Source organism: Fundulus heteroclitus, chromosome 7 (assembly GCF_011125445.2).
Source record: "Fundulus heteroclitus isolate FHET01 chromosome 7, MU-UCD_Fhet_4.1, whole genome shotgun sequence".
Lineage (NCBI taxonomy): Eukaryota > Metazoa > Chordata > Actinopteri > Cyprinodontiformes > Fundulidae > Fundulus > Fundulus heteroclitus.
In genome coordinates, this window is record NC_046367.1 from 6,088,428 (window position 1) to 6,101,044 (window position 12,617).

A 12,617-nucleotide genomic window follows, 5' to 3' on the forward strand; every position below is an offset into this window, starting at 1 on the left:
TAATTACCTTTCACCTTACTGGGTTAATGTTACATCTGTTTGGGGAAACATCTTCAGTGTTACTGCTCTTGTTTATAGCTGTATGAAGACCTTGACGTTCTTCTTTGCATTTATTGTATTTGTAAACCACAGCTTTTCACTCAGAGATATACAGTGTTCACAACAGCCTCTTAGTGGGCAGTCAGTCTTTTGCAGTTTCCAACAGACTCCCCTCAGCATGATGCTGGCACTGTTGTCTTTCAGATTTTTTTTGTGTGGAAAAATTCTGAAAATGTTGTATCATTTTTTTCCCTGCTTCACAATTATGTACTACATTGTGTCGTTCCCTCAGAAAAAAATCCCAAGTACATTGAAGTTTGTGGTTGTAATGGGACAAAATACATTGGGAGCTCTTTTGATTCGGTTGATGCTGCACTCACACACAGTTATATGCTCCGGTTCCGTAAGAACTTATTTACCAGAACTTTTTTTTCTGTTCAAACTTACTATGGGGTTTACACAGTAGATTCAATTAGCTAGCGGACTGTAGCTGAGAGGTGGGTCCATCACTTCAGCGTGAACTTGTCAGTTCAGTTCCACTATGTCACACACACAATTTTGTATTTATTTTTTATATATATAAATTATTTAATACATTTATACTGGCCAGTGTCATTCTAACTTTATCTTCCTCCAAAAGTACACAAATCCACTCACAGAGGAGGAAACACATAGCCACTGGAGAGAAAGAAACAAACCTTTTCCACAACCGGCCGGGCTTTGGTGTCATCTCCTCTGTGGCCTCCAGACCAAAAAAATGGTATTCTACTTCAGGGGCTTGGGTTTCGGCACCAGTTGTTAAGGCTACCACCCCTGATGGGAGTTGGACGCCACTGCGTCCCATCCGCTTCTTTTGCCCCAAAGAAGCAGTTACACATTGAATAATACTTTAGTAGGAAATGACTCTCAAATCAGAAACTCTAACACTTTGTCTCTAGACAAGCCAAAGTAATGTTTGCAGCTGCCAGATGAGGCTCTCATAAAATAGTCGTGGAGAAAAGGAATTGGAAAGAGCCTCTCCTAAGGGTTACATCAGCTTCTTATAGATAAACAGGGACATGCCCCTGCAGGAGCAGTTAGAAGATGTGACACTACAGGGGGTTATCTGTTAGACTGTGCAACAGCATATACGTCAAGGTTTATCCACATTTACATGTGGCCCCCGAGATAACTGACTGTTTGTTTATGTATACCACATCTGTAACATCCACAGTGTATGTGAATTATGTTAATGTCCCTATAAAAGCTTTCAACAGCTCCAGCAACCTGTAGTTTCATATAATATCTAACAGTTGAAGGAGTATGAATAGTTCCACATGGCGCTGTGGCTGTCCTATCTTTCAAAGCTAAAATAGCAGGCAGTGTGCCCTACCAAGCTCAGTGTTGCTCTACTTTTGTCCTGTCTTGGCTCCTTTCCAGACTCTCTTATTCAGCCACCTCTGCACATGCCCAGCCTCGACCTCCAACAAAGTCATTCCATCAAATCTCACAGCATATTATTCATCTCACAGGGGGAAGTCAGTTAATTGTCACAGTGCAGCACAGCCTCTCGTGTCTGTTATTTTCAAGACCACAGTGAGTTATTTTGTTGTAAAGTGTCAGGAAGTGACGACTGTCTGCCTAATAAGATTTTCAAGCAAACCAGATTCCATAATTTTCTTTCTTGATATTTACAGGTCAGGATTACGCACAAGAACCAGGTCCCCATTCTGCTGGGCCCGCCTCAGAAGACGCCATTCTTCTTCTTCAAGAAACGCAACTGCAGTCGTGACTAGGACTAATGTCCCCCAACTCAGAAACACACACACATTTATACAGTACACATATGCACACACAGGCCTCCTGCTGCACAAGTGACTCAATCAATCAGATAACAGCTGTGTTGCTGCCAGGTTGGATTATAGGCATGGCTAGTTCATTTTGTTTCTGAAGTTAGGATGTCTAGAGAAATGTTATTCTTAAAAGAACCTACAAAAAAGGCAACAGACAGTATCAACCATCATCCTTGAGTCCAAAAACATCCTCAGTCAAACTCCTGCCCAGAAAATCCAAGTCACACACCAATACTTCACTGCCAGCTGAACCCCGCTGCTGGGTCTGGACGGTCAGAGAGGCGGATTATACGACGATTCATTAGAGACTGAAACACACTGCAGTGAGGAGGGCTGCCGAGTGAGCGGAGTGAACTCCTCGCCTTGGTTAAAATACCTGGATGAATAATGAAACAACGGCTGCTTGCAAGAGCACTTCGTGTCTGGGTCTCCCCACAGACTCTCATCACGCCATACCAAAGGAAAGACCTCATCCATTATTAACTGACTGTGTTTGCAGATTGATGGCATCATGGTGTAACAGTGGCCCGGAAAGGATTGAAGCATGCAGGGACTTAGTATCTGTAGTATCAATGTCCTAAAAACGAAACAGAAAAAACCTTTAGACCACATTTCCTGGTTGTGCAGATGATCAGGCAGAGAAAGCAACGGCCCTCCTATCTCTATATACTCAGTCTGAACTGAAAGTAGAACATAGCAATGAGGTTCACTTTTGTTTTTTGTTTAAAAATGATGCATGTGCTATAACACTAACTTCCCAATTTAAATAGGATCAGCCCCTGTGCACAGTACAGCACACACTAGAAAGATTCTAGTGTGCCAAAGTAAAACCCTTCAGGGGTCCAAAAGCAGGGCCAGTTATTTAATTTTTATTTATTGAAATATTAGTAGGTCAGACAAATTTCTGTGTCTACTGCAAGGAGGATTTCTGTTCCTGAGACCCTAACCTCAGTAATGGAGTCAAACGCTGAAAGTGTGCTGCCAGCCCTTCTCCAAGATCCATCAGAGAAATAAAACAGAGTTGCTAGAAATTTAAGAGTAATATTAATATTAAGTTTGGTGTTTATAAGAAATATATCCATATTATTGTCTCAACAAAGTATATTCTAATGTGCAAATAGAATATGTATATTTCTGTAAACTAGCTCTAGCTCACATATACTGTAACTGTACACATGAATGTCTTTTAATATATTGTTAATCTGTGGCATATTTGGTTCAGATCACTATTCCGCTGCTGCAGTCACTCTCCAAAGGCACCTTTCCACTCTGTCTAACTCTAATCAGATCAAATTATAGTCATGGTGTAAAAGAGAAACCAGCTATATGAACTCATATCACAACTTAAAAAAGGGTATGTTCTTTGCCAGATTATAAAATGATTAAAATCTAACCCCAGGTCTACAAAAAGACACACCAGGCCTCACAGTATAACTATTAATTAAACAAAGAAGAAGCTAAAAGGGTAAAGCTGTGTGTATAAAACTGAAAACCTCACTGCTTCCTTGGGATTTAAGAAGTAAAGCCGCAGTCAGACAGCTGCCAGGCTGTCCAAGGTGGATGTCTTGGCAAATTTACACCAGATAGTCTGAGAAATATTAAAATCAAAGCAAAAGAACTCCATCTCAGATTGCCCAGGCATAAGTTAGCATGGTGAAATGGTCATGACAGAAGTATATAGAGACAGAACAAGTGAGACTTGCATGGGAGGGATGCCAGGAGAAAGCTTCTTCTCTCTAAAAAGAATATGGTTGCACAACTTGATGAACCACAAGACTTCTGCAACAACATAGTCATGTATGGAGAGAATACATAGTTACAAACACCTCCAATCAGCTGCCCAGCACCTAGGTAGAGGGCTGAGCATGAACTCCTACGTATGTATAGTATTTTACAGCCAGACGTGAGGCCATCTGTTTGGCAGCTGCAGTTTGGCTGAAACTGGTTCATCAACAAGGAAGTAGCTATGTTTACATGCACATAATTTCCCAATCGGATTGAAATCTAGTCAGACTAAAAAGCCAAAAATAATTGGACTGTACCCTTTATATGGGCACATAATTGATTTATCTGATCATAATGTGCGTGTAAATGCACCTGGCTTTATTCAGAACAGAACTTGACTTTGTAAAGTGCCTTGAGATGACATGTTTCATGATTTGGTGCTATATAAATAAAATTGAATTGAATTGAACTACTCTGACATGCGCAGTTATCAAAATGCCCCCCCCCCCCCCCCCCAAAAAAAAAAGCGGAGGAAGAAGTGCCTCCGTCTTTGCTGAGCAACAAAAAAAAAAAAAAAAATCAAACGAAGCATTATCAAAGGTGTTTGTTTGTCTTCTGAGCGCCCAGGCTGGACTTGCACCAGCTTCCAATCATGATTGAAACATTGGTGAATAAATAACAATTTTGAGCTCTTATAATGTTTCAAATAGAAACGTTGTATCGGCACAGATAGCTTTGCTTCTTGATATATTTCTGTCGAATTACAATTTTGTTCCGATTGAGCTTAATCTGATCATAAAATTCCAATTGGAATTCAACTATCCACTGACTGCTGGAGATAGGCACCAGCCCTGCTGTGACCCAGCATGGATAAAGTGGGTATAGATGATGGATGGATGGATGATACTGAGTATTGGGGTTAGGTTTGAATCATTGCGGAACCCAGTAAAGACATGCCAGTTTTTTTATTATATCCCATGTAAGTAAAACCATAGGACTGAAAGACAGTGTACTTTTCCATTTGCTGTATTTTAGATTAAATTTAGTTGTATGATATTTCTTCCCTCAGCTTTGCTCCACTTTTCTTGCAAATGAATGTCAAAATACCGCTATTAACTTTTTTTTACAAAAACAATTTGTCTACATTTGTTAAACCAGGTGTTAGTAGTTTTTCACTGTATACAGAAAGTCATCCATGCAGAGTTCTACATCAGTCATAGAACATCTGCCAAAAATCTCAGCGTCACAGTCGGGTCCCCAGTTCAGCTGTTATATGTCCTTCTACGGGTCCAGAGGTACTGGTCAGTTCTGATCTGGTACAGGGCTTTACATATTTAGGTTTAACTATTGGTTTCACTATATTTAACGCATAACATTAAGAGCAAGGGCCAAGCATGCCGTGATCTGACAACTGGAGGGGATGATAGGATTTTCACTTTTAGTGCTTTTAAATAGCTAAATAGCAGCTGCAGTTTGGCTAAAACATGCGGCTGAAGCCTTCCGCTGCTCTGAGGATGTACTTTCTTTACTACAAACTCACAATATGACATGTGTCTATTACTTAGGGAACTATTCCTGATAATATTTTGAACAGAACATCGCTTAAAAAAAATTATTAATGGCGACACTTTACAATAAGGTACATAACATTTGATTAACTACTAGGGAACGTCTTGGGAACGAATCATGTACTAACTGGTAGTTAACCAGTACTTACTAATAACCACACAGCCCAGCCTTATTAGGGGACTACTGGTTTGTTACCAAAGAATGTGGGTTCTGAATATACTAGTGAATATACAGCTCTTAATTGTCAAAAAATGAATTACCTAGTGATTACTCATTTCATTAGAGTCTCCGTTTTGTAAACTTATTGATTAAAAGACATTAGCAATTTTATATACTTGAACTGCTGTCATCTTAACTATGTTTGACTATCAGCTACTGAGTACCGAATCATTGCCTGGCTATTATTTTGTTAACATCATGCAGTTAAACCTCATACCAAGTACTTACTGAGGAACAAATCTTTACTCAATCACTACCTAATCAGATAGTTAGATCAGTCTGACTATTATTATTTAATATTAACCAATACCTTTTGGGTGTCTTAAAAACAAAAGACATCCTTAACTGATCCATTAGATACAGTTTCCATGATATAGTACTGGTTAATAAGGCTGGGCCGCATGGTCACCAGTAAGCTACTAATTAGTTCCTCTGGTTTCCTCAGTAACTACTTATTAGTTTCTGATTAGTTCCTCTTTGTTTCACAGCTAACCAACCAGTAGTCCTCTAATAAGGCTGGGATGTGTTCCCCAGTAAGGACTGGTTAGCTGCAAATTAGTACATAATTAGTTCTCAGGGCGTTCCCAAGTAGTTAATCAAATTTTATGTACCTTATTGTAAAGTGTTATCGAATTAACCCTTTATTCTGACACAACCTTCATATGAGGGGATTTAGATGATGTGGAAAACTGTCTTTTTATGCCTGGCTGCCACGGGATGTTCTGGTGATCCAAACTGAGCTCCACTGTAGGGTTAGGCATTGCCTTCACACCCTGATTCCCTTTAACAGCCACTGAGTCGATGCTCTGGCCGGGCACCATGGAAACCAGTCGCAGGCGTTATGTAACTCACTCAGATGATATCAGCTTGGTTCAGGAATCTGGGATGGAGTTTATCAGTCATTTAGATCCATCTCAGTGGTCAGTTTCGAGCTGAAATAATCCGATATAACAACAGCATATGGCGATCATTTATATGGGAATGGAGCCTGCGTGCCAGCACGACTCAGTGGTTACAGAGTGCATGTTTACACTAACTGTACATTTACTGAGAGAATGGTTTTAGATGCCTATATTACAAAGTGTACATATTTGTTTATAATATTTTATCTGAAGTTAATTAGGCCAACATCACTGCATGCCTGCTGAGACAAAGGAGAGTGAACAAATCAGGTGTGTGGCTCCATCTAATCTACTGTAGTTCCACTGCTATTCCAGGTTTAGTTGCTGTAGTTTTCTTTTGGGTAGAATGTTAAAGACAGGGCAGAAGAGATCAGTTAGATTGGAAACATTATGGTTTCCACAAGAAGTCAGGATGTCAGCTCAAAGGGCAGCCAACACAAGCGTCTGCTCAAAGGCTGTCTGAACGATTTTCCCATGCATGTCACAACTCATATCTCTTTCTGTCCTTTGTAGCAATCAGTTGCCTTAACAAATAAACTGACCCACTCTGTGCTAATGGTCTTTCACAGTCATGTTGATCCAAGCAAACAGGATTCAGGGGATTTTATCAGTACCCGCATGGTCATTTTTGTAGCATGCTGACCTTTCTTTAGCAGTAGAGGCTGCTTACCAGTGTGATGTAATTTGCTGTCATTAAACTGACAAACGAATCAAATCGGTTTGCTTTATCTGTGCCTAAACCTTCCAGAGGCAGGTTTTTTCCAAAGGTAAAACAGCAACTTTGATGGAGACTAATCTCTACATTGTCTACAGTGTTTAATGTCTACATTAGTTACACTCACAAGTTTCTGTGCGTTCATCATTGGCATGCAGGATACATTTATTTTAATCTTTAGGTTCCTAATGATTAATTTTTCCAGGGCTGAATGAATATAAAACATACATTTTCAGTAATTTTTATAAATAAGAACTGGGTGTTTTAATTTGAGTTTAAATTTACTGTTGCCTATCTCTGGTCCACAAAGAGTCAGAATCATTCTGACCTACAGGTACAAACACACATATATATATATATATATATATATATATATATATATATATATATATATATATATATATATATATACCAATTACTCCTTGACCAAACACTTTTATAGCCATCCAAAGCATTCTGGTGTAATTACGGTGTAACAATGGACCTTACTTCTTGGCAGAATTGGTTCATTTAAACTTATTGGTGTCCTGGCTGTTGAGCATAATCCAGAAATTGTACAAATTGCTCTCCTTTATTCCTGAGAGGGTATCAACCAAGAAACAAGCCAATGCTCCACAATGAGCACCGTCAAGCACGGCTGAAGTATCTAGCTGCTCACATGGACAATGGGTACTGGTGCCATTTACATAGGATGGAGTATTGAAGGAAGACTAGATCAAAATGCTTTGCCTTGACTACAAATAAATAACTTGATGGTTGAAACATGGGAACACTTTGGAGATGAAACAGGACAATGACCTAAAACGTACATCAGAGCTGGTGTTGGAGCAGATAAAGGAGGCTACCATTAGGCTTCTGGAATGGACTCGACCTCAAGCAGAAAATCTCAAGTTTGGAAATGTGCGGACAAGGCTTAAAATCCAGCCTATGCCAGGAAACACAGCTATTTAGAACACTGGTTAAAACTCAAGCCAGAATTAGGACAATGCATTGCTCACCCTATAATAGCAATTCTCCAGACTCTCGTGTCACATCACTTTTTTCTCTTTCAACAGCAGAAGTGCAAAAATTAATTACCACCAATCCCCAAGATGTGGTAAAATGTTTCTGCTTCAGTCTCTCAAAGAGGTAGGCAGTGGACGAGAGAAGGACTGGCGTGATTCCAAAACCTCCCTTTCATAAAGTCTGTTGTTCCTGTAAATATTCATGTGAACATGATGCTACCTTCCATCCATCTTTTCGATTCCAGTCCATGGCCTTCTCCATTTCAATCTCTAAATATGCTGCATATTACTCAGAACTACACATTGCACAGTTACCAAAGCCAACAGGTTTGCCAAGGGAATGCAGTTGTGTGTGACATCATTCTTGGCTGCTCCAGCTTCTCTTCTGAGGTAAATGGAAAGTTTAAACCAGCCACAATAAAAGTTGAGGGGAGAACGTTTTCACTTTCTAAAATATGGATAGATTCACAGCTGTAGTCAAAAATATGGGCGCAGACACAGCAGATGAGCTGTGTAAAGTGGGTTAAAGCTGAATACAAAAACTACTGGCCCTCTCTCAGTCATGCTCTTCAATTTCAGCATCGACTCAGAGTGGCCTCCACAGTTTAGACCGCTCTGATCTACATCTCGGCCTGGGAATCATTATTGGCACTGAGTGACCTCAGGATCAAATGAGAGCTCCAGTGGAGTGCTGCTGTTGCTGCCAGTATGGGTTAAATCATCAAAACAATGAAACTAGATGCTTCATTTCCCTTATGAAGTCACCCTGCAGTTCCAGGGGAGGCTATAAACAAGAGGATAGAGCATCACATGATCTGTTTCTGAAATAGCGCGCCTCTGTTGATGCCTCTGTTGCCCTTCGGGTGAGCACATCGGAGGGTTTCAAGGGCAGAGCTGGCCCCAAGTTATCTAGAAGCTGATCAAATAGAGCGCCTGAAGAATCGATATGTCCAGCCTCTGCAGCCTGTATCTGTCTCTGCAAAGTGTCACCCTCGTTGAATAGTGACTTCTCGCAAGTCAAAGCACTTAAAAATCAGCCCATAACCACAAGAGGCTAAAGTTGTTTTTTTTTTATTCCTTAATCACTTGAAGTAAACAAAATCACATTTCAAGTTGAGGCATTTTTGGCTCCACTTGTGCCACATTTGGACTGAATCATTACCCTGTTGTTCATGTGCTCCTTCCTAAAGGGATAGTTCAGATGTTTTGCTATTATCTTAGATGACTGTGTTCACTTTATGCTAACAGCTTGTCAGAGCAGAACCAAGGCCAGAGCTGATTTATGTCATGATAAACCAAATTCAGATAAACTTGAATTATTGTGGAATTCTAACATACCTACTTCTGTATTTCCACCTGGAACTGCTATTAGTCTTGCACTCCTCAAGTCTAGTCCTAATGGAGGAATAGCAGGAATTCAACCACTGTAAAAACAAAAAAATAAAAATGAAGGTTGATTAGCTTTTTAAGTCATGTGTGATGGAATGCTAATAAAACACATCTCACTGAACAGGCTCCATAGTGAAACATGACGGTGGTAACATCATGATGTATGGATGGTTGTATTCAGCAGGGATAGAGAAGCTGATCAGACTTGATGGAGAAATTAATATAGATACTCTTCATAGCTTTGGATAGAATGATTTAAATCAAAACATGTGCGCCAAAATGTCCTAGTCAAAGTACAGATATAGATTCAGTTGAGAATCAGCTATAAGGAAGGAAATCCTATTTAAAGATGCCCGTGTCAGTCCGACAGAGCTTCAGCTATTTTCAAAAAGTGGACAAAAATGTCAGTCTCTAACCGTGAAAGCTGGAAGAGACAGAAGGCAAGTTTACATTTTATAGCACTTTTCAGTAGCAAGATAATTCAAAGTGCTGCAGAAGACATGTCGCTGTAATTGCAGCGAAAGGTGGTTCTACAAATTACTAACACATAGGTGGGGGGGGGGTGGCGCGGGGGGGGGGATAATTTTTCGTTGCTTGACTGAAACAATGTTTAAAAGCTCATTGGATGTGGATATATTTGCAAGGCACACATTTTTACCATCATTACCTGCAATGTTATCTAAATCCCTTTTATTTTTAGAGCACAAATCAGTGCAGCTACACAGATAAGTATAAAGTCAAAGTCAAGTTTATTTACAGATCACTTTAAAACCTCCTGAAGCTGAACAAAAGCTGATCATGTCAATAAAAGCTGTCGCACAATAATCATAAACAAAACAGCAATGTCACCGTGTGAGGTGGCAAACTGGCCAGTGACCACTGACTAAGAAATGTATTCATAAACAAAATAGAGAACAGTCAGCAGCTGAAGGCTCACCTTGGGGACCTGCAGCTTACGGGTGACCATGTGGTCACAGAACAGACTCAACAGTACATCAAGGAAATTATCACATCTAAGTGTAATGAGTCAGCTGGATTAATATTTTAAATAGTTTAAACTCTGAGTTTAATTGTGCTTTAAATCCTTACTTTACCCGTTGCTGTGCATTGACTCTGTGCAGTCTGGGCTACCAGAGGAACAGAAAAAGTGTGGAGGGATCTAACCCTGCAGGACTATGATGAGACAACCCTTCTCGTCTGGTCCTTTTTATGAAGTGCTTCTCCTCTTTCTGCTAATGTCTGAATAAAAATGTAGCCAAATCAGCTTTTGAGGAACGGTGCACTAAAAATAGTTTACTTTGTGTTGAAAAAGGTTTTCTAAAACTTGAAACCTTTTTTTCACATTTTGCCACATTTGCAACCGTAAACTTTCATTGCTATGTCACTGGAGCGCCATTCTCTTGGATTAATGCGGCGTCCATTTGTATTCCTTCCCACTGAGTGAGTACGTCAGAGAGCCACTCTTGGCTGCAATTACAGCTGCAAGCCTGCACCAGAACTCCCCTGACCTCTCTGCCGTGTTCTCTCTCTAATGTTCTCCAAGAAACCTCTGTTAAAATTCCACACAGAAGGACTTTAATACTGGGATTCTGATGACAAGGTTTTGTGCTGGGGTATCAGATAAAAGAGGGACTGAATACATATGATCGTTTTTCAGGATTAAATTTATGAATTATTTTGAAAGTCTCGTATCTTTCCCTTTCTTCTCATCGATGTCCTCCTTTTCACATAAAACCTGAGGATATGTTGATGTATGTGGCTGTAACGGGACATAATGTGAACAAGTTTAAGTGGTATGAGTATTTTTTGCAAGGCACTGGATTTTAGAAGTGCATTATTTCTGACGCTTTGATCACAATCCTAAATAGTCCATACAGCTGCAGGCTGCTGTTGATGCTGCTTTCTCCACACTGATCCTGAACATGTTTGACCTCAAACACTGAGCATCCAAAGTTCAGTCACTACTAGGAGCCTGTTATCTTGCCCAAAGGTATGTCTCTGACTCAAGATCCAAAGTCTGAACGCAAGTCAATCACATCACAACAAAAGGAAGTATTTCATTAGCTCCTCGTGCCTTCAGCAGTGTAACCGCATGCTGCCCTTTGGCCCTGATCTGAGGAGTAGTAGTATCCTGCAGAGATGGTTGTAGCAGACACTGAATTAAGCCTTGGACGCAGACAAAAAAAAAAGAGATGGTGAAAGAGAACATCATTACACAACATTCTTTGGCGAAGCTTCCTGGGTTCTGCTGCTGAGATAATGAGACAGGAATTATCTCCCAATGAGCTATTAATAGTAGACGAGCCGCATCTTGTCCCTCAGTGAGAGCATCCTGTGCCCAGAGGCCCTGCTTTTCCATTTTAACTCTTTCTGAAATGTCCACAGACATTTGCGAGCTGGTACAGGCCTGCTGAGACTCACTGCTGCACAACTTTCATCCCTACGTACAACACTGCAGCTGTGAGGACTATGCGATACTCTGATGAGACGAAGAAAGCAGATATACAAGTACAGATTCTGTGCACTCACTAAACAGACGTGTCTCATTTTGTTCCAGTGCTTGTAATTCCCGCCTTTAATAAAAAAAAAACATATATAAACATATCGCTTTTACCTGCAAGTTGTTTCTGATGTTCTGGCGTACAGACTTGTACAGTCAGACCCTCTGCTGTATGCCAGTGCATTCTATAGTCAAATGTGAGGATGTCTGTTGAACAGTTACACCTTGTATAAAGGAGAGGGGACCAATAATTCACCTTGACACTGGAACAGGGCCATATGCAAGACAATGACTTCAATATATTGCTGCTAAAGTTCTTGGTGTACTTATTCATGTTCTGATGGGGGAAATGAAAGGAGGTGTACTTCCTTCTTGCCGTGGTTGTTTAGATGTGTTTATATCCGACTTTGGAAAAAGGAGTTTTGTTTACAGATACTCTGGCTTCAGAAGACTCTCACCAAAATCTGATGGAAGACTACAAGCAAAGCTGTGCTGAACTGTGCTCATTGGAAATGTAGAGACAAGTGATTTTCACACCTGCATCGCTCTCCAAGTGTTTGCAGAAGCCCTGCAGTGCAGGGCAAACGTGTTCACACCCCTCTGAACCTTCCTACGTTTAGTACCAAACTTCAGCGGTGTTTTATTTGAAGTGTGAAGTGGAATAAAAGGCTCAGAGGATTTTCCACATTGTTTATTAACAATTATATGGACAGTGTGGAGTTC

At 40.3% G+C, this 12,617-nt stretch overlaps 1 protein-coding gene across 5 annotated transcripts in view; it reads left to right on the forward strand.

Annotated features, from left to right (window-relative positions):
- Positions 1 to 4,011, forward strand: part of LOC105921041 (diacylglycerol kinase beta) — a 309,320-nt gene extending 305,309 nt beyond the window's left edge. For all 5 annotated transcript variants that reach the window (XM_036138804.1, XM_036138806.1, XM_036138803.1 and 2 more), the window contains one exon: positions 1,716 to 4,011. In XM_036138804.1, coding sequence (XP_035994697.1) covers positions 1,716 to 1,814 — 99 coding nt within the window. In that variant the 3' untranslated portion in view covers positions 1,815 to 4,011. The remainder of the gene's footprint in view (positions 1 to 1,715) is intronic.
- The last annotated feature ends 8,606 nt before the right edge of the window (positions 4,012 to 12,617 follow it).